The 23,833-nt window shown below is 46.6% G+C and overlaps 4 protein-coding genes across 6 annotated transcripts; 2 read left to right on the top strand and 2 right to left on the bottom strand.

Moving 5' to 3' along the window:
- Positions 1-3,260: 3,260 nt before the first annotated feature.
- Positions 3,261-5,220, bottom strand: E1B28_003141 (uncharacterized protein; the record flags this gene model as incomplete). Its single annotated transcript, XM_043160105.1, has 12 exons — positions 3,261-3,570; positions 3,621-3,645; positions 3,694-3,750; positions 3,792-3,990; positions 4,045-4,058; positions 4,118-4,391; positions 4,449-4,549; positions 4,614-4,777; positions 4,829-4,969; positions 5,036-5,060; positions 5,126-5,145; positions 5,201-5,220. The coding sequence occupies 12 exons, from the start codon at positions 5,218-5,220 to the stop codon at positions 3,261-3,263; spliced, it is 1,350 nt and encodes a 449-aa protein (XP_043002061.1).
- A 4,071-nt stretch (positions 5,221-9,291) lies between these two features.
- Positions 9,292-12,466, top strand: E1B28_003140 (uncharacterized protein). Its single transcript, XM_043160104.1, has 7 exons — positions 9,292-9,503; positions 9,565-9,573; positions 9,638-9,707; positions 9,762-9,816; positions 9,872-10,098; positions 10,149-11,086; positions 11,137-12,466. Exons 1-7 carry the CDS (start codon positions 9,432-9,434, stop codon positions 12,259-12,261), a joined length of 2,496 nt encoding a protein of 831 aa, XP_043002060.1. The 5' UTR covers positions 9,292-9,431; the 3' UTR covers positions 12,262-12,466.
- Positions 12,467-12,684: 218 nt separating this feature from the next.
- On the top strand, positions 12,685-14,012 carry E1B28_003139 (uncharacterized protein). Of its 3 annotated transcripts, none has more exons than XM_043160102.1 (3): positions 12,685-12,933; positions 13,009-13,206; positions 13,270-14,012. In XM_043160102.1, the coding sequence occupies exons 1-3, from the start codon at positions 12,699-12,701 to the stop codon at positions 13,797-13,799; spliced, it is 963 nt and encodes a 320-aa protein (XP_043002058.1). In that variant the 5' UTR covers positions 12,685-12,698; the 3' UTR covers positions 13,800-14,012. The 3 variants fall into 3 exon arrangements, with proteins under 3 accessions (XP_043002058.1, XP_043002057.1, XP_043002059.1); XM_043160101.1 differs by having other exon boundaries at positions 12,992-13,206; XM_043160103.1 differs by having other exon boundaries at positions 12,986-13,206.
- Positions 14,013-21,731: 7,719 nt separating this feature from the next.
- On the bottom strand, positions 21,732-23,830 carry E1B28_003138 (uncharacterized protein). The gene is made up of 9 exons (XM_043160100.1): positions 23,738-23,830; positions 23,523-23,685; positions 23,154-23,466; positions 22,899-23,085; positions 22,753-22,849; positions 22,563-22,697; positions 22,413-22,511; positions 21,904-22,360; positions 21,732-21,844 (listed from the first exon to the last, which is right to left on the bottom strand). The coding sequence occupies exons 1-8, from the start codon at positions 23,770-23,772 to the stop codon at positions 22,064-22,066; spliced, it is 1,326 nt and encodes a 441-aa protein (XP_043002056.1). The 5' UTR covers positions 23,773-23,830; the 3' UTR covers positions 21,732-21,844; positions 21,904-22,063.
- Between the last annotated feature and the right edge of the window lie 3 nt (positions 23,831-23,833).

The following is a 23,833-nucleotide window of genomic DNA, read 5'->3' as shown; positions in this document are numbered from 1 at the left end:
TGCACAATGACAGGGCAAATCTCTCTATTGGTGTCAAGAGCAGTTACTCACGGGCAACCCACTCAGGACTTTCCTACGCACGGGTAGTACTTTTTTTATCTACGGATACATGAGCTGCTTTTATACTACTTCTATGCTAGCTTTGTAATCCTATCTCTACTTGTTTCCTCTCTAAAAATAATGCACCGTAGCTACGAATCCATGCGGAATCTTATCACTAGGGACCGCTACATGTGCATAATCTCGTCTACAGAGCTTTTCCATATTCGAATCATATGTTTCGGACCAATCTGGACCGTTCTTCATTCTTGTTTCAGCATGTAGAATGGACCTACATAGGCGTACCATACGGTATTTCCTGCCTATGGACCTTATCCTGCTCTTCGACGTTATCAAATCATATGGACTTTGTGTGTCCAAGTGGTTCCAGCATATGGATCCAGAGTTCCAAATCGCCATAGCACATGAACAGTGCGGACTCCAAGATCCGTTGTTCATTCCTGCCTGGTTCCTGGGTACTCTATCTGTGATCTGGGATCTGTATCATGTCTTTTTGTCTTTTCCTCAGATCGGGACTCGATCTAAGGTCATATCAAATTTCTCCCAGTCTGCGTGGTCCTATGTCCGATTTCTTGTCAACTAAATCCCCCGTAGAAGTAGGTACTCCTAGTATGAAGGTCTTTTGACTCCGTTAAGTTCTGCTACAAACGGTCCTGTGAAGACTACAAGTCTCCTAATAGTACAATCCCTTGATATGCCAGTGCATAGTAGAATGTAGAGAGTAGAACTTGGTGAATTACCGCTTAAGTCCTCTGCTCATAGTGTTCTACAGGTTTCGAACGGTCATACAGTTTTCTGACACGATCTACGGCTCTCTCTAACTGGTCTAGCTGCGCCTACGGCACATTCTACTAGCGGCACTAGCTTTAACTAGCAATTCGGGCTCACTCTAGTTCTTAATACGATAAATATCACTCCGTAACACTGTTTAAAGTGCAAAAAGAACTGTGTAGCATAGTCAACTAAGTCGCATTATCGGCCCTCTTCATACACACCTACATCGCCTTCAGTAGTCAATATAAGCTTGTGAGCATGTATATTCAGCTTCGCAGTGTCACTGACTTCCTTCTCCTTCGCAAATCTGTTTAAAGGAAAAGGAAAGGTTAGAGAAGGTGAAGAGGTGGGGGAGAAACCGAGACTGAAGTGGACGAACCTGTGAGTATTCTTGCAGTAATCTTCAACTTCATCTCGTTTTGAGTCTATGATTCTTTTCTAGCCCAAACACCTGCCGACTGCGCGTCTGGTCGCGTCTGGGGAACCACTAATTCACCAGCATATGCTAGTTCCATCACGTTATATTTTTGAAGACATCAGCAACTTACACAATTTACTGGTGAACTTTCTTGGCTTTTCTGGGCTTTTCTGGGCTTTTCGGCTGGTTTGACCAGCCCACCAGTTCACGAGTCCACCAGCTTGTCTGTACCTCCTGTCACGAATCATTCACTTTCCAGGGCATGTCTAGCTGCAAATAATCCCCAGAAATCGATTTTTGGGCATCCTGGACATCCTTGCCATTCTAGAAACCTTGACATTTGGTCATTCACAGTCATTCCAGTCATTCCCAGCTCTTCCAGTCATTCCCAGCTCTTCCAGTCATTCCCAGCTCTTCCAGTCATTCCCAGCTCTTCCAGTCATTCCCAGCTCTTCCAGTCATTCCCAGCTCTTCCAGTCATTCCCAGCTCTTCCAGTCATTCCCAGCTCTTCCAGTCATTCCCAGCTCTTCCAGTCATTCCCAGCTCTTCCAGTCATTCCCAGCTCTTCCAGTCATTCCCAGCTCTTCCAGTCATTCCCAGCTCTTCCAGTCATTCCCAGCTCTTCCAGTCATTCCCAGCTCTTCCAGTCATTCCCAGCTCTTCCAGTCATTCCCAGCTCTTCCAGTCATTCCCAGTCATTCCATGGTTATTCCATCTTATTTCCTATTGGCTAAGTCTTATCCCCATGTAGATAGCTCAGTAGTATATAAACCCACCATGTATCTAGCTTTTTCCCCAGCCTTGTAATTTTTAAACCCTCTGTTTGTGTTTTGTCTCTTGTGCTTTCTGCTTTTCTCTCTCTCTCCTCAGTGTTCCCAAGTGTTCCCCCAAATATTCCAGTCTCCTCAGCCCCAGTATCTTTTCCAGTGTGCTACAAGCGCTTCCAAACACCCTCCCAGTATTCTCCAGCAAGTGTTTACCATTGAGTAAACCTTGTCGCCTCGGCGGTCCCTATCGTTTAGCTTGCCACGTAAGCCTTAAAACCCCACTAGTTGAGTACAGTGGTTCTAAGGTTGAACGGTTCATTTCACCTCCCAACTATCCCCCCCCAAATAGGACCCAAATAGCTTTATTTAAATTGCTGAACATGATTTCTGCACTCCAAGAACCCCCAACTAGTGTCCTCAGGAGGTCAGGTCCGTTCGTTGCGGCTTGTGATCTTACACAGCCCTACCTCAGTTTGGAGCCATTGTGGCAGTGCAGCTTCTGGACAAGAGCCATTTCAAAACTGTGCCGGGCTGCGGCTCCCACAAGTCTAGAAAATTATGTAAATAAAATTAATGAAGATAACATTTGGCTATTAAATTGTTCAAATTTGGAATAACAGCAATTTGACCCTTGATGGCGTGACACATGGAAAAACTTGCCTAATGCGAACCGGGGTTTTCACGAAATTGGTGCAAACCGGCACAAACTACGGCTTGCACATTGAACCGTTCCGGTAATATTGGCCTCGTCTAAAAACCGAAATTCCGAGCCGAATGGGGATTTCGGCTTCAGTTCGGATCGAGAGTGGTTTGGAACCAAACTGTTGATATCACTACCCCCAACATTGGAGGCTGTCTCATAAACACACGTTTACTGGAAAACTTTAGCGGATGGACCCGAGTAAATCTGAGCTTGTCGGAAATCGGACATAACTTGTGGCTGGTGACTTGTCGACTTGTACAAGCCCTAAAAAGCCCTAAAAAGTTCCCACCAGTAAATTGTCAAGTTGCTGATGGAGTATCATAAGTCCTTAGTAATAGCAATTGTGTGGACTGTACTCGTAGATATTCACGCATAAATATTGCATGAGAAATTCGGTACCACTACCAAAACAGAATTCCGCGCAGGTGAGGGTCGGGGAGAAATACAGACTTTTTCATTAACTCATTGGTTGAACGATGGAGCCGATGGCCTTGGAACAAATCGGCAGTCAAAAGGACGAGGGTGGCTAGTATCGTTTCAGCAATTACGTCCCATTCGAAAACATGACACAAACCTGGTAAGCCCAACCATGTATTCGACCACTGGATTGATTTCTTTGCCTTCGTTATCAATTTCTTTAGCTATCGTAAAACTCGCGAGAAGGTAGGTGATCGTCAACCAGACTGAGTTGAGGGCAAATTGACGTCCAGGACAGCTTTGTCTGCCAAACCCAAATGCAATGGACTCGGGATTGGGAGGAAGAGATTTCCCGTCCTGTTTGATGAATCGGTCTGGGTTGAAATTGGCTGTGTCGGGACCATAAAGAGATTCGTTGCGTAAAACGGCCCTGAGAGAGGGTCAGTACTTTTGAGGTGAACAGCGCTCGGAGCAGTTTACCAGGCATTAGCGATGATGGCTGAACCTGAAAAACTGTTAGAGGGCAGCAATTTTAAACTAAAGGTCACCGCACCCCCAGGTATGAGATATCCCTCATATACGTCATCATTCACACTACGATGAGGAATAGCTGAATGTTTATTAGTGGTTAAACAAGGAATTCCAATTAACCGGAAGAACCGAGTGGCAAGACAGGATTCCATCTTAGAGTCTCTAAAAGGATGGCGTGGATATATGGCAAATTTTCACGGTCAGCGAACTCAGGTAGCCTGGCGGAACCAGTGATTTCATCGAGTTCTTTTTGTGCTCGTGCTTGAATTCGAGGATTCAACACCATCGCTAGAATAAAAGACAGAACAGCCGACACGGTCTACAGGTAGAGACGTGAGTTGGGCATCCACAAATGAAACCTTCGGTGACCTACAGTCTCGGCACCGCCTGAACAAATTAAAATTTCCAGAGTCAGAAACCATGCATGAAATATTGTTGATATTTACCAAGAAAAGATGTGGCAGCACAGTTCTTGATGACTTCATCCGTGGCCAGATTGTTGTTTGAAGTAGCTGATTTTCTGAATTTCTCCAAGTTTCGTGTGCAGAAGCAGGGCACGGCGCTTCCTTCGTCCTGATCAAATGGACATTTACCAAGAAAAGATGTGGCGGCACAGTTCTTGATGACTTCATCCATGACCAAATTGTCGTTTGAAGTGGCTGTTTTTCTGATTTTCTCCAGGTTTCGTGTGCAGAAGCAGGGCACGGCGCTTCCTTCGTCCTGATCAGATGTGAACTTGATCGACGAGGCACGGAGAAAAGAGTGAAAAATACCAACTATGAGTTTTTTTATGAGTTCCCATGGAAGGTTGACTGCTCGATCTGTATTTCGAGCCCACATTTCAGCTTCGGTTTTGAATCTTGCACCCGGAAACCAGGCTTGAGACGGAGATTTCGACATAATTCTATAAACTGAACATACAGACAGGAAATCGGGGCTCACCAGGTACGTGTTTTAGTATCGGAAAATAGTCGACCAGATATGTTCCATAAACACCTGATGCATTCAATCCCTCCATCGCCCCGTCGACCAGCTTAATGTACATGTCGATATCTTCTTGAGTGCGATAACCGTACACGATTTCAAGGACTATTTCTCCAGAATGCCTATTTTTCACGTTGAGTTGCCTGAAAGACTTGAGGAGGATTGCAACTCACGCCCTGACATGTTCAAAGAAATCTTTCGGTGACGTGGCTAGCTTCCGTATCAATAAGGAGGTTCTTTCCTTCTGAATGTCGTAGTACTCTGGTAGAACTTGAGGATGGTTGAAAGATTGGTGAACAGTCTTCCGGTGCAATCTATGCAAATAGAAGAGTGAGTTGGTAGTCCTCAAGTCAAAGCAACAGATGGATTTTTCGACATACCTCCACCAGTCAGAGTATCGCATAACTGAAAGAGCGACAACGAGATGGGTGAGATAAGTTGAAACGGTGATACAGGAACTCAGCGCTTACAAGAAAACAGCCACTTCCACCTGCAGTAACAACTCAGTATCTACACATATATCATACAAGCAGAGAAACACAAACCTGACTAGATCGTTGAGCATTGGTAGAGCTGCGCGCAAGGAAAAACAATGAGATCATGGAACAATTGGTTGATATCGAATAATACGTGCAAGGTCTGTCAGAGTAATTGTAAGATCTGCGCTCCAGAAGATCCATGATTGCTTTATATGAGTTAAGAATGACCGTGCGGGAGCCAAGGACTTGGAAAGTGAATATGTCGCCATAGATGTCCGACCACTTGGAATACGTGACCCATGGTGGCTCATTGCTGTTCGCAATTGCTCGTGCATCAACAATATTTCCGACGATAGGCAAGCCCTTTGGTCCAGGAGGTAGGTGCAACCAACGATGATGACGCTTTACGAGGAGGCCGAGGGTAAAGGCTGAGATGAAGAGTATCAAGAATGACTTCAGGAGATCCATCCGAGTTCGAGAGATTGGGGAGCAGGATATCAGGAACTTCGCGACTAGTACCCACTTATACTGTTTCTGATGCATCTAAAACACACACCATATACGGTATCAACAAGCAAATGTGTGATTGGAGTGCGATAATGAAAAGTTGCTCGGACTTCACGCGTTGGGAAGAGGTGCCACAACTTACAAGAAGTGCTCCTGGATCAGTTTCGGCACGGTTTCGGCTGTATTCAACGGATTGAATAGGCTAAAATTCGCTATCGAATATTCGTTGGATGGGAAGCCTACATGGCCATCTGCCGTCAATACTCGCTGACCAGAGTTAATAAAATACATCAAACTGTCCTAGTACTTACAAGTGTAAAAACCATCAAAAGAATAGAATCATTTTGAGGATATACAATACGATTGAAAACTTGAGCATTGTAAGACAAAGACAGCTAGGCGCGACAACATGAGTTGGAGTATCTCCAATGAACCTCACATGTACCAAGACGTTTATACCTGTCTAAACGTCAATAACTTTAACTTTCAGTTGATCGCATCAGAGCTATACCCACGTTCCCGAATGACTTATGAGGTACATCCCCAGGACAGCTGGGGTGTCCCAGCCCACGCCATTATGAGCACCGAGTGAGAGGGATGGTGAGAAGCAGAACATCTGCGCGAGCTCCTACCAAATTGGTGGTATAAGGGCCGTGGTCATAGAGTCGCTTCAACTGGCGTACGATTCTCGCTCAAGTCTACATCCCTATGGAACCCAAAGCAGTCAAGCCACACCTATGGATGACGTGGCATACACCCGGCGCTGCCAGGACGAGGTCTACAGGATGTCGCCAGGTCCTCCAGCGGTTGTCGAACCGGGATGTCCGTGGGATATACTCTCCCAGGACATCCCCTTAACTATGTTTGGAGCTCCTGGGAGCTCCCGCTCGATCATCCTGAAGATGTCTTGCCACTCTGGCGGTGTAGGCCTCGGAGTGTTCGATCGGTTCGCTGGCGATGTCATAGTGGGAGTAAGGCATAACTTTAAGGGCCTATTGTGTCCGGAATGCAGTTTTCACCAAATCCGAATGAGATTGGTTGAGGAATCGGGTAAGTCTCTTCAGAACCTCCTTCAGTAGGAAACGGTCGGGCTTGAAGCACGTTGCCTCATAATCCTCGTAGACAAGAGGTACGACATCTTTGACTGAATTGGAACGCCGGTGCTGCCTGTAGTTGGTTCGCGTCCCAGCAACTGCATGGAAGTTTGCAAAATTGTAGATACGCCAGCGTAACGTAGCCTAGCGTCAACGTCCTCTTGAGGGCCTGTGGCGTGCGGGTGAGAAGCAGCAGCACCGACTCTCCTCTGAATGACCCAGTATCCTGATACAATCGAGGCTAAAATAGCACTGCTCCAGTAGGAAAAAGGAGAAACCAGCGAAGAATCATGGACATACCTGATACTCATGATACCTCCAATAAATCGCCAATAATAAACCAAGCAGTTTGACTGCTCTCCTCTCGTAAAGGAAGACTGAATCACATCTGGAGCATCCGTTCAGTTCTGTCGGTGTCGAGTTGAAGGTCACTTGACCACGAGAGAACCAAGATAGCGAGTGCTCAATATGACTCCGAAAGATCCTTATAGCGTGTAGATGACAAGCCATCGAAGTGGTCTTGTTGAAGGGGTACAGAAAGAAGGGAAAGCAAGCAAGCGTTTGGTAGAAGTCAGCCTCTCCAGCGAGGGTGAAGGTGAAGGCGAAGGTGAAAACCAGGCAATCGTCTTGTAGTATCGATAGTTCACCATTCTCTTGGTCGCTCTCCGTTTCATACCACTATATTTGTGTTCTTGTATTCAGGTCGCGACACCCTTCACCTCATCGCCCTACTATTCCGTGAATACTTTAACTCGATTCTTGCCCGTCATTACTCTTCTCGGTGAACTGGTCCAAGTGCGGTCGTGGTTCCACTGCCTGCGCGTGCTGTATACAGAGGAAGAATTGGAAATGGGCTGTCAGCCTATTGAATTCTAGTTAAGAAGTGCTGTCCCGCAAGAGTGGCTTTGGACTGAGTTGAATTACCGATGTCCTGTAGCCGATGGACTGGAGGCCATTATTTTACATAATAAATAATCTTGGCTACCAACCATTCAGTTCTTCTCCCTTTCCCTTTTCTCCTCTATAATTTGTGGAGCGTGGAATGGATGACTTCCCGTAAGGATTATTTGTAAATATCGTTGCAAATAACGCTGAAAATCATCGGCGATATGTTAAGCGAGTGATACCTGGCAACAAATACCAGAATCTGAACATCAGGGCATGTTCTAAATTCTTGAATTTAGAAAGGCCTAGCGACCCCTTTCTAAACTGTTTTTGCTGCAATATTTCGTTAAGCGAGGTGAGTCCACATGATTTCCAGCCCAGATATGGAAGTTTGTCCGCGCTTACGCCCTTGGCGAGCTACCACACGTGTGATAAATCCGAGCACTTCATGCAAATTTCCAGCATTGCGGGAGGCATCTGCAAATAATTCGACAATTTCCCAATTTCCAATTTACATCAAAACTTTTATTTGAAAGGAGATTATTTGCACATCCTTACGGGAAGTCATCCAATGACTCGCCAGTAAAGCTTGAACTGACGGAGCAAATGGTCTGACTCCTCCTCCTCCATTCAATCACGCTCACCCACCGGCAGTTCCGATTTCTGGGACCACGCCGTGTAATCTATCTATCTATCCCACCGTGAAGTTCAAAGTCGCGCCCACTCAGCTCGTAATGGGAGGTTAGTACAATATGGAAAAGACAGAAAATCCCTAGGTTGTCCTGTCATGATCAAATTTTTTCTAAGCTGACTGTCTCGCAGGTTCTTGAAGCGATGGCTGACCGCTCCATCATGCAAAACACTTCCCGCAGCGTGGAATCCTTTTGGGAGATGGATGATTATCACCTTGACGCCAGTGAGATTGCATTCACCGGGACAAGGTATTCCGAGAACTGTACGTCGCCATAATTCTCCGTTTCGGCAAGACCTCATCTAACAACTACTGATGCTAGGTTCCCGTTCCCGATCGCTGGATATAAGCTTTCTTATAGCAGTACCACTTTTGAAGGCTCCAAGCACATCGAAATCCGACCCATGCTTGCAATCCAAAGACATCTAAAGCACTGCTCAGCTCGTTGAATTACAATAAAGATGCAACTTATCCTGTCTTTACCTTATTTCCATTGCTGTCTGGCTTTGACGGTGACGCCAACCATCAATCCGACTCACTTTCGGTCCTCCGACCAGTGCCAGAAGTCTGCTTCCATTTGACAGCTAAATGATATGAACAGTCCTTAGGGACCTGATGATCCTGTTTTTATCTCCATTTCTTCCGCCCCAGTTGTCGCTTAGTCGGTCGGTGATTGATTGACTCCCGCCCAACGCCTCAATCAGCTACGAGTTCTACCGTGTCGATGTTTAGAAATATATCACCGAAGGGCGGGTTCTTGTTTTCGGTCGACAGTCCCGAATCGTTTCTTAGAAGCGAGTTTTTGGTACTGAAATCAATGTTACTGACCCTCGTCGCTTTCCCCATTGACACCGTACCGGTACAGCATAATTGTATACAGTAATACTCAATCTGTACCTGCGATATTTGGTCCGGAATATATTTCTAGTCTTGGTGTTGTTACGGAAATGACGGCAATGACAGGCAATGACAGTACTTGGCTCGTATTAACTTACTTCCAAGATCAACTGACCATCCAGGCTGATTCTCACCCACATACTCACACCGCATGTGAAGGGCTACTCCTGTAAATCCTCACGTTGATTCCTCTCATTGCGTTCATTTATCCTATGTTCAAGCTATGTTTCACGGACCCTTGCTGTTACCAATTGGGCTTGTTAGTTTGTTGATTCAGGTCGCATTTGCGGATGAGGTACGTGGAAGAAATCAATTTTGGGTCCACATGATATTATTGCTGAAAACTTTTCTCTAAGGACTCGGTCGTAAGTTACGAAACTTCGATCGCTCTAACCTCAGAGTCGTACTAAAATTCGAATTATGATCCAGTTGAAGAACAAGGACGGGAAGAGCCCATGCGATTTGAAGGACGCTGTATCGACATGCAAAGCGCATCCGAGTATGTTGTCAATGCTTGAGCTATGCTGTTTTTAATTGCTCTACTGTTCTTCAGCGCGTGGTTTACTTTTGTTCCCTCGCGAAACAATTCCCGCGAACCGGTGTACATGGTGAATCTAGAGTTCCAAGCTTCGAGCTGCAGCCTACTGAATACGCCATTTCTAGTACCAACGTCTTTTGGAATATATGGAGCGCTTGTCTTGAGGATTCGAACGTTTCGAAGGGGTATTCGTGGGATTGGAATCAGACATGCGAGAAGAACCAATTGACAGTTCAGACCTATACTACAGCCGATGGTGTTGACTATTTGAAAGGGATAGATATACCGGATTGGGCGTTTGCTAGGTTTCCCTCACAGAACAAGACATTTAACCTTGCACAAGCAATTGAAGGTGTGTGTGCCACTTTTGCACCCTTTTCCCCCAACTAATAACATGCGCAGCTTCAGACGCTTCAGACGCTCATCAGGGCTGGTCGACGATTCAAATTGTCGTACCGGTTGTCTCTGTCGTGGTTATGGCCCTTATTTGCGGAGTGTCTTTTTTTTATTACCGTTCTCGGAAAAATCGGAAAAGAAATGGCAAGCCGTCGAGTGGAAATCAATCTCAGGTCACTCTTCTTCAGCGCATTACAGCTGGACTTCGAGCACAGAAAGTCCGTAAAGAAAAACGTCGAAGCTCATGGGTCATCGATCAAACGGAGGCCGAAGAGTTCGAGTTGGCTCTACAGAAATCCCCATCATCAACTGGTGCTACGTATGGAGGTGGACACGTCCGACTTTCGTCTTCGCCTACATCCGGAGAACCTAGTTATTCAACGCTACTTACGTCCACCGCTATGCAGAAGGGACAATCTGAGCAGGCGTTTCCCGGTACTAGGCTATGGCGAAACTTTCAACTAGGTCGGAAACTCGGGAGAGGCTGGTTACTGCTTCGTTTGCCTTTTAAAAAAACCCCAGTTCCAGTGCACTCAACATCCCCTTCTCGCCGTTTCGAGATCGATGCATCTAACAAGAGCGTCAGGACCCTTTCCACCTTGGAGAACTACAGGAGAGCCGGTTTCCGGACCAGTTCGCGTTTGACGAATTCAGAGTCAGGCATTGTATCTCCTATATGGGACTACTCCATTCAACACGATACCATATTTGAGGACGACGATGAAGACGATAGTGATAGCCTTGGACTGGGACTAGGACCAAGGGGTAGTCACATTGCCGACGAAAATCAACGCCTCATACCTGCGAGGAACAATGTCCCTGCCACTGACGTTCTCGTTATTTCACGACAATTATCTGTCGATTCCGCAGAAACTGCGTCGCACTCCTTGCAGGTTGACCCTCCATCTCCGAATAGGTCTTCCCCTAGTACACCTATTGCACCCGTAAGTTTTCGTTCCTTGAAGGACTTCTGGCATCTAACCAGGATCTGCAGCCACCCAGAAAATCGTCGGGTCGCTCTCGCGCAGGATCACGATTTGTTAACACACCTCCCGCTCCAAGTTATCCTGCTCCGTTGCCGCCTCCTTCTCCTCCACGTTCTCCTCCACGCGAACAACGACCCTCCATAGATAGTGTAATGTCGGAGCCGCCTGTAATGTCAGCTCCCACATTTCTTTCTTCGTCCGCTGATGCACTACCGTCTCTCTCTGTCAACATGTCCGATCCCACACCTCTTTACACAAATCGCCGGCCACCAAACGCTGTACAGCAAAATCGACTCGCGCCAACCCACATACCTAACATTCCTCACCAACACTCCTCATCCTCATTAAACCGTCCAATTCCGCCCCCGCCTCCTCCTCCTTCCCTCAGACCCTCCACCTCAGAGCAAAGACTTCATGTTCAGCGCTCCGCAGAACAACTGATGTCAGCTCCTCCTCCCTCCCTCAGACCTTCCACCTCGGAACAAAGACTACATGTCCAGCGCTCTGTAGAACAGCTGATGTCAGCTCGCGTGACATCAACAAACAGTTCTTCTAATTCCCAATACTCCATATTATGCTCCCCTCCGTATCGATCTACACCTTTACCAGAAGAAATTCTCATAGCTCGGGGTGGACCTGCCCTCGGTCTCGGTGGACTTGGCGGACAAGAGCTCTCCGAGCTTGCTGACCGGCAGGAAATGTCGCCACCATATCGCTCACAATCTCCCCCTTCCGTCCGCGCTCCCGCGTCCACGCAACTTAACGGACACCAGACAAATCACCGACAGGTACCACTTGCTTCTCCTCACGTCCAGGGCAGACGTGAATTACCCGTGCCTCCTGGAATCCAGTCATCTCCGCGCCCGCCGCATCAGCGGGCGTTATCAGCTGATAAAATAGACCACAACCACCCTCGGTCGCCGTTCTTTGTTCCTAATGAAGTACTAAGCGGCAGAAGAACGTCTTCGGATAGTACTTCTGCCGTCTTTCGGCCGCTTCCGAGCGTCAATGGCAATGGTGATGACCTCCATCTGCCGGGTACGTCCCGAGGAAATATGTCAAGTGACTCGGTACTCTTTGCCGGAAGTACCGGCTACGATCCCAGATGGTATCCGCCACCTTCGATTGGATAGTTCGAGTATCATGGGTTGTGCATCTTTCTTCTTCACTCCCGTTGGTATTGCTTTGGCTCTTTTTGCCCATGGACATTGGACTATTTTTATCATTTTCATTTTATCTGTCTTTCTTACTTTTGAGCTCAATGGAGTTGCATAAATCTTGTATCATATATGGTGAACTTTGTGGTAGAAATTAGATCTAGTATGTACTGCGTGAACGACTCATGATGCATGATGTTCTATTCGAAAGGTGTATGACAGGTGCTAGTGAGTGCCAAACGGAGAACCATGTCACCGACGTTTCGACGGTTGCATATCGTGCAGAAGAACGTAGGTATAGCCAATATACATTATACCAAGTAGCGAACGAACTACGTAGCAGTGACAATATATTACGTAATTATGGGCGTATATGGAACACATTTCCTGAACGTTTTTGCGGATTGCCTCTCATGGGCAAACGGAAATCCGCCTTCAGTGGACTTGGTCGTTTCGTTCAAAGCCTTCAAGATCCTGTCAAAGAAAGGGAAATCATCGATCTGTCCAATCCACAATCTGGGCGTAACGACGATTATCCTGGACAGGTCGATGCCGGTTCTAATCTTTCTTGGGTCAAAAAATATGACATGACGGGTCTGGTGCCACATTATCGAAATCCAGAGGACGTTCCCGATGCTCTGAGAAAATGTACGTGATTCCGGTCGTTATTTCCTGTTATGCAGCCTTGAGAACGTTGAAGAACAAGGATGATTTTTTTTCCAGATTTTTTCCAAAGAGCAAGATTTTTCTCGCTTTACTCTACACCGCCTGGATGTTTACTTGACGAAGAAGGGTGGTACAGTGTCACACCGGAGTTCATAGCAGATCAAATTGCTGAACGCTGTCGGTGTGATACAATATTGGATGCTTTTTGCGGGGTCGGTGGAAATGCTATCGCCTTTGCGAAAACCTGCCAGCGTGGTGTGTCCTTGTCCACGATTTTTTCTTCACCCTTTGGTTCATTTTTTAATTCTGGTGATTCAGTAATAGCCTTGGACACCTCTCCTACGCGCCTCGCTCTTGCAAGACACAACGCGCAGATATATGGCGTCGCGCAACATATCGAATTTATTCTGAGCGACTATATCACGTTCGCCGAGTCTTATATCTCTCGGTCGAGCACCTCATCAAAACGAAAAATCGACGTCGTATTTCTCAGCCCACCCTGGGGTGGCCCTTCTTATATATCCGATTCTAGCCCCAACGACAGCGATCTACTAGAAGAAAGCCCTGAGGTTCACCCCACCTACCCGCTTTCCTCCATACAACCCATTCACGGAGCAAATCTATTTCACCTCTCACGTCAAATCACGCCAAACATCGCATATTATCTTCCGCGAAACAGTGACCTCAACGAGATTGGGGCCCTACTTGAAGACCCCAAGCAACTCGTTGGTGATGTGCAGGAATTTATTGAGGTCGAAGAAGAGTGGATGGGGGATAAATTGAAAGCGTTGACTTGTTATTTCGGCGGACTTGTCGGGGGGCAAGGGGATTTGTTCGAGCAGATCTAGATGTTGTTATGATAACAATTCTGGGTTCCAGAAACTTCGATGCGCCCATGAATGATACTAGCTAGGGTTCCGGGCTTACACACGAACGCTCGCTGCGCTCGGATGTGTTCCTGCCCTTCACCCAGCTAGGCGGGGCTTCGCCCCTGCACCCCATCGTTTTTTTTCTTGAGAAATATGCACCGCACACGGCCCGGTAGCTCGCTTCGAATCTCAGTAGCGATAGAAAACGAATCTTTATCGTTGTTCCTTTTTATTCCTCATCAATACCACTATAGACAGTTTACAGTACGACCGGCTCGGGCGTAGCCGCAGGCACTGCCGCGGCTATCAATATATCACCACTGGGACGCGCGTCACGGATGCGATTGTCCTTCGACTCTAAGTACCTCAATGGCCAGCTACACTGGGCAGCTGTCACTCCTAAGATCTGGAGATTGGTGAGTGAACTTGTCCACATCTCTCTACCATATCTTTGAAATCCCTGTGATTCAATTTGTGTTTAGCCTTTGTAAATTCAAATCCATTTTTTTTTTCATCTCACTGGTATCGACGCTTTGCATGTACAGTAACGGTGTAGAAGTAAAGAAAACTATTCTACAAATTTGTCCGAGGATATCTCCTATTAAAGTCTGATTTACGTTCATTTAGAGCAGCACCACCGAGATTTTTAACCCGAGTGAAATCAAATTTATCCAAGATCATCAAACCATCAAACTCCTTCACCCTTGACAATGCAACGAAAGTTAGCCCTACACAGAATTCCCGCTTCCCCAGTCCAATCTGTGCCTTCTCCAGTGTGAGACCTTGCGACTTGTGCACTGTGACTGCCCAGGCTAATCTGAGGGGGAGTTGCATACGACTACATTGGCGACTGTCATATTCGAAGGATTGCTTGATAACTGGAATTGGGACGATAGGATGACCTTGAGGCGCATGCTCTCGTGGTCCAGTTCTCCAAAGGGTAGGACCGGTGTAAGTTGGGCACTCAAGTAAAACTGCTAGAGGGAGATCGGAGCATTCGGCACCCTTTTTCCAGATTATATCGGCCACAATTCCAAGCGTCCCGTTGACCAAGCCTAGTAAACAGATATTTTTTAGTAAGGAGAACAGCAACCACGAAGCAGCTACACTACCAAAACTGGCCCATGTCGTACAGATATGTGCTACTTTATATATATCCCATAAACTCAATATATCGTGAACATATATTGACCATGCCGTAACCATGCCGTAACACAATCCAGCAAAGGGAATTCTGGCATCCCTTGTTCCTCCCGCGATGGAAATGGGTCCAAATGAGATATTTTACCTACCAAAGGTCAATGTATGCAAAAGTAGGGCAGGAGGACCACTAGAAACATTTGTGCTAAGTAATTAGGGCATTGTCATGTGACTCTACATATCGTGAACATATCTGGAGACAGATGGTGATTATATAAAGTAGCACATATGTCGGCTATCTATTCAGCTATTGGCGGTGTAGTAAGAGTGACCCTTTTTCTGCCATAAGTTGCGGGTCACCATTACTTTTGCACCTCGTGAAAGGAAAATATTGTTCTCGAGGCCACCACAATCATCAGGGGGGGCCTTTTTTGCGTTACGTCCATCATTCTTGGCATGGATACGAGCACATGGTTCGTTAAGATTGAGCAGTTCCTTGAGATTTGAGTTTTCAACTTCGTCAGCAGTAGTATACAGTCGCACAGCATCGTTAAAAGAGGATTTGGTTTGGTCCGTAAGGTTTCATCAGGGAAATCCCAAAATGCAAATTGGTGCAAATTCGCACAAATTGAACTAACCTAGCTAATCTGCGCAAGTTTGGCTGTTTGGCGCAAAACTGTGTAAATTAGGATAATGCCCAGAAATGTTTGGGGCAAATTTGCACTAGTTTGTGCGAATTCCACCTAAGTTTTTGCCAAAGCGAAAGGCAACTTTGCTATTTATTCATGAATTGTATCCATAAATGATAACACAGATTTAAGTAGTGGGACTTAGAGAATTCTCATTCTTTTTCATAGTTGTCACAGTTGTGAAATTTAGTGGTCGCCGTCAAGTCATTGAATGACTTGCCGAGATCACCGATTTATCCGAGGGACCGGGTTGCAGGTTACGTAGTACGACGTGTTCTGGTTATTATATGTACGTTCTTCTTCATTCCTTTTTCCTTCATTCCATCACTACCACTCGCACTCCAAACTTTCCTTCTCTCCCCAACTCTCTCATATAATTTATTCTTCATGGTATGCTCGACAAAAGAATGCCGGCAAGACTCAGGCCCGGGTCCAGCTCTGAGCTAAGGTTTCTCGGGTGGTTTGGAACAGCTGTAGAAGCAAGTACGTCGTCTTTGTTGTCCGCCTTATCGTGCTTTCAACGAATTTTTAGGCTTGTGTGATTCATAATTTGTTCTCATCAAACAAGGATCATCAAAGACTTGATGCTTCTTCCACTAGTACTGTCAGTAACTGTTTACTTCTGGTCTGGCTATTGTTCACTGGTACACACAGGCTTTACACTTCATGATAAATTGGCAGGAGATGTCGGGTCCTAATCACATTGATGTACATATTTAGATACGACCACATGTAACTTAGTGAACAACGTCAATATACACTACTTGATTATTTGTTACAAGTGCGACGAAACGAGGCCCAACTATTTGTAAGAAATGTGCAGATTTGCGTCAATTAGAGACACCCAAATGCACGCAAAATAGCACAAATAAGCACGAATTAGTCAAAATTCGTTGGGGGGATGTGGAAATAGCAAAATTCGGAGAAAGTCACTAACGGTCGCAAATTTGACGCCTTGGTGCGAATTGGTACAAATTATTACTGATTTGTGCGAATTCACATTTTGGGCTTTTCCTGATGTTTCAGCATAGCGAGCAAGAAGAAAAGTCCAGTCAGAGTGTGTGAGTCCACCATTTGAGGCATTCCTAAGGAGAGAGCGGAATTGAACTTGATCCAGTGAATTACCTTGCTGTCGTCGAACAATTTGAAGCTGAAGACTCTCTGAGAATGAAAGATAGAGGCTGTGACCATCATGGCTGAGCTTTCCTAGAGGCGTGTCTTCCGTAGCCGGTTTAGAGAAGAGACACCTATCCTTTACAGGTGGTAGTTGAGCAAAATCACCAACGAGAGCCGCATGATAACCGCCAAAAGTTGCATCCGATCCTGATGGATGAGCCTGTCGGAGCCTTGAGTCCATCCTCGCAAACATACGCTGCCCAAGCATTGACTTTTCATCAATAATGAGAAAGTGGACGCCCTTCCATTTCTGTTGCAATCTGGTAAGACGAGATCCAGCAAGTGGGACAAGTTCGGAGTTTTTGGCAGGAATGGAGAGAGCAGAGTGAATAGTAGAGCCGTTGATGTTCAGAGCAGCAACACCAGATGGAGCAATTACCCTGACAGGATCAGGTTGATTGTTTTCAGATGCCATACAGTGAAGCTCCTGACATAACGCCTTAATGACATAGGTTTTCCCACAGCCTGCGGTTCCATCGATGTTCAGTCTGAGTTGCGGAGGTTCTTCTCCTTGAAGCAGTTGAGCATAAGTGTCAGTGAATCGATTCAGTATGACCTAGTAAATAATTAGATTTGTTATCAATAATGATGATAAAACTATGCCTTTTGTTCGTCCGAAATAGTTGCTAAATCCACAGGGAGGTCAACCTCTTCCTGAATATCTCCCATCTCGATTTTTTGGACCGATATATAGCTGGAAACACTCTCCAGGTTCTCCCAACGGTCATATGCAGCATCGGGTGTAAGGCCTTGATCCAAGGGGCGGTTCCCGAGATTGTCAATTCCAAATTGTGGAGCAGCTGCGCCAGCAAACATTTGTTGATAAACCATCCAATCCTCCTCCCGGAACCCTACTATGTCCTCCACGACGTCTAGTTCTTCTTCTTCTTCGACTTCATCAGCAACCGGATTAGACTCTTCCTTCCAGCTGCGTAGATTATCTCGAGGATGTGTGTGGCCATTGTCCTCACACTCAACGAATAAATCTTCCCAGGTACGCATTGTGTGATTGGGGCCATCAAGGAGCTTTCTCGGATCACGGAAGGGATGATGAGAGAGAATTTTGACACGGCAGTAATCTTCATATTTGTCGTCTTCAGGGTTGGGTGAGTAACTGGGAAAGATGCGAACGATAACGGTGGTGTTATTATTATTGCATTTCCACTTGTGGTCATGCCAGTGGTAATGCGACCATATTTCATACATTGACATGTCTTCTAGTTCAGGTGTGCGCGCCACATACCGTTGCATCCACGAAGAGTCTGTGACCAACCTGTCTCCGGGTTGCGCTGTCCCATCCTCACTATGAACGTCAATTTCCCGATAACCACCCTCTTTACTCAGATTCAGGGTCTTCCAGCCGAATGATGCCCGGACTAGAGGAACGCCAAGAAGAAGATGGGCGGTTTCTTGGGCAGAGTAGGAACGTTCTCCCAGCATTTTGTTCATGAGTTTCTGGCAAAGTGAACGAGCATTTGACTCTTCATCACGAGAAACGAGGTCGCTAAGCATTGTGGTAAACGATGGCGCACTTGATTCGGCTTTAGTAGCATATTTTGAAATGTATCTGACGGACTGAGTAAGCTTGGGAAACAGGTGAATGGCGTCAACCGTGACATACTGTAGAGCTGCTGATTTGCTTAGTACAGGTTTGATGTCCGTGTTAGCTAGCCAACCCATCATCATAACAGGGTTGTAACAGTTGACAAGAGGGTCGTTCCGGCATGGGTGGAAATGAATACGGTTCTTGCTGTCGGTACCCCATCCAGCGTCATTTCGTAAATCCTTGGGGAAATCAAATCTGCAAACCTGTATTGGTTCTTCTTCGCCGGGGACCTTTCGTTTGACTAGACAGTATTTTGCTGAGCATTTGTCATGTCGTTGAATCCAGTTTAGGAGGTTGGATAGCTCGGCTTTGTTATAGTTGAGAGTTTCTGGGTCAATGGTGCACGGATGGGGTGGAGTAAGGCCACCGTCCGACGAAGCAGGGAAGGGATTCCAAGCCGTAATGTACTTCGACCAATAGGATAGAAAAATTTGGATTTTTTCCTGCTGTTCATCGGAAATAATCGGATCTGGATGTTTAAGGCGACTCCAGTCAACGTCATCGGGGTCTGGTGCATCTTTGAGCCACAAGAAACCGTGAATGTGTCCACTTCCCCTCTCCTGCCACTCGTAGCGGTACCAGTACTGTTTTATCCCGAGAACGGGTCCTAGCACATGCTTCATGAAGAGCCCAACACGTTGGTCGAGATACGTGGCTGCAATGTGTGGGTTATGTTTAAGAAATCGGCGACGTTGGCCTTGGGAGCGACTGTCATCCGAAGGTAGAACATCTTCACCATGACTTGGCATATGTCGATGGAGTCCTGGCCACTGGAGATCAGCGGCACTTAGAGTAATAAACGCATGTGGTGTGCCAAGTACGTTGATTGCGGCTGTGAGTTCCGACCGTCGGGCATTCCAGTAAGCGCGGGTACCACGAAGCTGGACACCATATCTTATCATTAAGTTTGCTATTGTTGTATCGCCTTCATCCATCATGTTTCGAAGGTCGTTCGCTGTAAGTTTTGCAGCATCGTGAGCCTGGTTCACGAATATTTTTGCCTGTGCATGAGCTCGGGTGCGTTGAAGTGTATTGAAAGCAAACCAGGGGAAACGGCGATGGCTAGCGAAACGGTGATCCCGGTACTGCATGAGGTGTGAAAAGTATTCGGAAAGGGATATTTTATGTGTTCGCGGCTCGAAGAAATCTCCCTTTCCATCTGGAAAGAGTGTCGGAAAGCACCTGGTAATGTATCCTGGAGTGTTTTCATTGATCGGATTCCCTCTGTCCACCGTACTGGCCTGAGGGCGGGAGTTAGCGGTTGTCAGAATCAGTAGGTTGCATAAAAGTTCTTACAATAATGTGACGTTCATATCCGACTTGCCCGTGCTGGGTGATTGGGGCGGCAGCGTCCCGTATGGCAGTGATTTCATCAACGCCGCCTGCACCAAGGTTGAGAACACCAGTGTCGGTATACTCTATACCGGTGTCCTCTAGGTCGGCTGCTGCTTCCATGTCATCAGCAGAGGTGTGAGGGCCATCATTTTCTGCTGGAGCTGAGCCTGAGGCTATACATGTGGGGATTCGGTGTGCCATGGAGCCTTGTTCCGGGAGTTCGTTAAGCCGTCGTTGAGTTTCGGGATCACCGAGCTGGATGTGAGAGTAGGAGGGATCGATTCGACACTTCTCACGAAGAGCATCCAACACTTTCTGACGGCGCACGATATAGTCGACATGTTCCGACATGTCTGTCTGTTGTTGTCGGATGATGACTGTCTCGCATTCTTCAGGAAGACGAGGAAGGTGTGTCGCCATGCTTGTAATATCGTGAACAAAGCTGCAGACATGGTCTTTGTATTTGTATTGAAACCCAGAGGTGTGGCGAACAGACATGACCGGGAGGTTGAGTGAGATCATCATCTCCTCAAGCTCGGTAAGGCCCTTCAGTGCGTGCGGGATATCGGCTGTAGGTAGCCATTGCGTGAGCATCACTGATAAGATATTCGACTGACCCGGGACTCACCTGGGTGGACGTTATTCTCGGTACCCCACTTTTTCACGTCTCCTTTATCCTTGTTACACCGCTGGCAGGCACCAGCTGTCAGCTTCACGTTCCAACGAACCTCTCGACAAACACCACAAGTCTGCAACTTCAGGTCCTTGTCAGCCTTCACGAATTTCTGAATACATCTTTTCTCGGCCTCAGTGACCACCACATCTTCCGGTAGATCAACTTCTATCATGTCAGTGCCATCGCCGAAATACTGGTCAAAGTCGTCTGAATCCAGTACATCCACGCCTTCGGATTCGTCGCTTGGCGGAGGCTCGTCCTCGTCAGGCACATCTTCCATGGTGACGCGTCTTCGACGCGCCCGGCAGTCGTTACATGTCGCGAAAAGCTGACCGTGCTGATTTGTGCAAGCTTCGTGGGGTACTTGCTTTGAGCAACTAGTACACCAGTGAAGTCCTAAAAGCTGCTTAGATATTTGAAACTGTATATGCATGTAGCTACTCACCTTCGCGTTGTGCCTCCAACCGCTTGTCTACATTTCTCTGAGTTGCCTTGGTCCGACATTTATCGCACGTCTTTGTGAGTTTTGACCGAACTTCACCAGTGACTCCACGTCGTTGTACGGTTTCTAGAAGGTGAGCAGGAATGTAATGTCGAAATTTCAAGATCTTATGGCAGCGTGTACATTTCTGCTTTTGACGACATTTCTTACAACGATCGGGGAAAGGTGTGTTGGGTTCACTGGGATATGAGCGTTCGGATTTGAGCTCCTTACAGAGCGAGCACCTCCGATTTGTCTTAGCACGATGGCAACTCTTGCATTGGTCGTGTGTATTGCTGAACGCGTGAAGCAGTTGGACTACGTTGCAGGAAGGGCATCTTCTTCGGGCTGGTAGGTGAATTGTGAGAGAAGTATTGCTATCTCGAAAAACACTGGGGAAAACGGGCATGATGGTTTGTGCAATTGTAAGAGGTAGAAAGGATTGAGATACCTGGCGCGCGGCTACATCCTCTACGACTACTCCCTGTATTACCTTTCCGACATATCTTACTGGCGGTGAAAAAGAAACACGTCGTAAAAGTTGTCAAAAAGCATCGATTTCTGTCATTGAACTTGATACATGGGTACTAAAATGCTTTCTGTGTTGATTTTCGAGGTTTTGGAGCAGGTAGAATAGAGGATGGAAGGGCTGCTCGTCGCCAAAGGCGACGAGCAAGCAGGTCGCGCGACATTGAAACGGAAACGACAAATAATTACAAACAAAAGTTGACCGGGCCCTCACCCGTTGATAAGGATTGCTCGCTTCGCTCGCAACCATCAAATTCGAGAAGAGAACAGGACTACCCCACCCGGATATTAATGAATTCATGTAAGGCTAAAAACAGCTTCGATTTTTCTACAACTATCGTACAAGAAATGAATGTGAGAGTTCATAGTGAATGATTCCATAAAATGTGGTTCCTTCCTATTGCGTCAGCACAATTTTGAGTGGTTGACCTGTGAAATGAGGAAAAACATACCAACTTGGGTGTAAACAATAGGATGCATAGATACGCAACCGGAAAAGTGGTAAAAAACATCGGCTGACCTCCAGCGCTCCAGCGCTCGCTCTTCGCGTCACCGAGAATAACGTATTTGTCGAGTATTCAAGCTTCAATCTTGATACGACACTTCCCGTCTTCAAGGCGTCCAAATGTTGACCACAAGGTCTACACCTCCGGTGGCTATCACATTCGCTCGCTTCTTAGCAACGTTCCCGTTAACCGGGGCATCACCATTGACACCGTTTTGACCACTACCGTGCGTCGTCCGCCCCCATGCTATACAAGTAACGAAATGTGAATGAGCTTGGATGACTCGTGTACAGCGTCCAGTTGAAACATCCCAGACACGCATATGTTTGTCGTCGGAGGCTGATATGAGGAACTTTCCGGAGGGATGAAATTCAAGCCCACGTATCCAACCATCATGTCCGATCTGGTCCCGAGCGTAAATATAACAGCCCGGGGAAACCGCCAGAAATACATACCAGGGTCTTCAGTTGACGTCCAGATTGCGTCTCCCAGATTATGATTAGGTTGTCCCGACCACCAGTAAAGACAAATAAACCTGGTTCGTTGCCGTCGTCCTGTCTTCCAAGTTAAAGCGACAACACCGCTTGGAATGCAATGAAGCTTACCTGTAGACCAACTAGTTCTCGAATATACGGGTAGGAGTTAACAGGCGCAAAGACGGCAACCTCAACTTGGCGGTCATGCCCTCCTCGGAGCTCAACCTTCATCTGACCGTTCTTGAATTCCCAAACACGTGCCATCTTTATGAAGTTATATTCGATGAAGGAATGCATTTCACATAAAGAACAGACGTACGTGGTCATTGGAACAGCTAACGAGTAGTCGGTCATCGGAAGAAGGTGTCACTGATCGAACCCAATCATCGTGTGCCGCTATGGTTCGGATACAGAATCTAGGAAACAATTAGCCCGAACCAGGTTAATCATAAAAGTGTAACCTACTTTGTGACTACCTCCCAGATTTTGATCGTTCTGTCGCGGCTTGCGCTAACTATGTAATCACCACTGTTCAAGAATCGAGCAGAGGATATCGTATGATCGTGACCGTGCATCGTTTGACCACTGTACCCACGTCTGCCCCATAGTTCCGTGTCCCAAAGTCGGAGGGTAAGATCAGACGACGCAGAAACTAGAAAGATCAATGGCATGAGCAGATACTTCAACAAAAACAAAGAAAAACAATCATTGAGTACATACCCAAAAACGATCCCTTCGGATGAAAGTCCACGCATTTCACGTCTCTGGTATGTCCTGTTAATGACCTCTCAAACTCTCCAGTTTCCCAATCCCATATTTTAATCGTGGAATCTTCGCTCGCGGTCGCCAACATGGAGAAAATGGGATGGAAAGCAACGCTTGTTATCGGTGATCGATGTCCTGCAAGGGAGTGTCGTGGGGAGGCTCCTGGTTTAGGTACCCAGTCTACTACAGCTGAACCACGTTGAGCCGGGGAAGAAGCATTCTCTAACTCTTCTTGGAGAGACTTTATGCGTGTTTCCAGTTCTAAAACCTGTTCTTAAGGTAATGAAAAGGTGGCAGAAACGTTTGATTAAAGTCTCATCTTACCTTTTTCTGAAGACGTAGAACGGCAACCCATTTCTTCTCTAAAATGCCGTCGTACCGTGCATTTGTAGGTATATCACCGATGTTGCTGTCTAACTGGAAGGCAGCGAGTGTTTGAGAGAACTTGTTTTTGCGGCTCGTGAGATAATGGAAGATGGCTAGCTCTCTAGGGTGATTGTCATTAACCAACTTTACACACTTTATAAAAAGTAGCATACAGGTCATTCTGTTGACGGTCTGTGAGAGAGACCATGATAATGATAATGCCGGTAGGTGGAGGACTCAGGAGGGGGAAGTGAAGCAAGGCGACGCGT

This window comes from Marasmius oreades, chromosome 11 (assembly GCF_018924745.1).
Source record: "Marasmius oreades isolate 03SP1 chromosome 11, whole genome shotgun sequence".
Lineage (NCBI taxonomy): Eukaryota > Fungi > Basidiomycota > Agaricomycetes > Agaricales > Marasmiaceae > Marasmius > Marasmius oreades.
The sequence above is the reverse complement of the archived record's forward strand: the minus strand, read 5'-3'. Positions and strand labels throughout refer to the sequence as shown.

Excerpts from the sequence above, each read along its gene's own strand:
- E1B28_003140 (XM_043160104.1), top strand. The coding sequence starts at position 9,432 with ATGTTTCACGGACCCTTGCTGTTACCAATTGGGCTTGTTAGTTTGTTG. Across the intron at positions 9,708-9,761 it reads GACATGCAAAGCGCATCCGA|CGCGTGGTTTACTTTTGTTC; the intron begins GTATGTTGTCAA and ends ACTGTTCTTCAG. Across the intron at positions 9,817-9,871 it reads CCCGCGAACCGGTGTACATG|TACCAACGTCTTTTGGAATA; the intron begins GTGAATCTAGAG and ends CGCCATTTCTAG.
- E1B28_003139 (XM_043160102.1), top strand. The coding sequence starts at position 12,699 with ATGGGCAAACGGAAATCCGCCTTCAGTGGACTTGGTCGTTTCGTTCAA. Across the intron at positions 12,934-13,008 it reads TCCCGATGCTCTGAGAAAAT|ATTTTTTCCAAAGAGCAAGA; the intron begins GTACGTGATTCC and ends TTTTTTTTCCAG. Across the intron at positions 13,207-13,269 it reads TGCGAAAACCTGCCAGCGTG|TAATAGCCTTGGACACCTCT; the intron begins GTGTGTCCTTGT and ends CTGGTGATTCAG.
- E1B28_003138 (XM_043160100.1), bottom strand. The coding sequence starts at position 23,772 with ATGGTCTCTCTCACAGACCGTCAACAGAATGACCT. Across the intron at positions 23,086-23,153 it reads TCCGAAGGGATCGTTTTTGG|TTTCTGCGTCGTCTGATCTT; the intron begins GTATGTACTCAA and ends TGATCTTTCTAG. Across the intron at positions 22,512-22,562 it reads GAGAACTAGTTGGTCTACAG|GACGACGGCAACGAACCAGG; the intron begins GTAAGCTTCATT and ends CTTGGAAGACAG.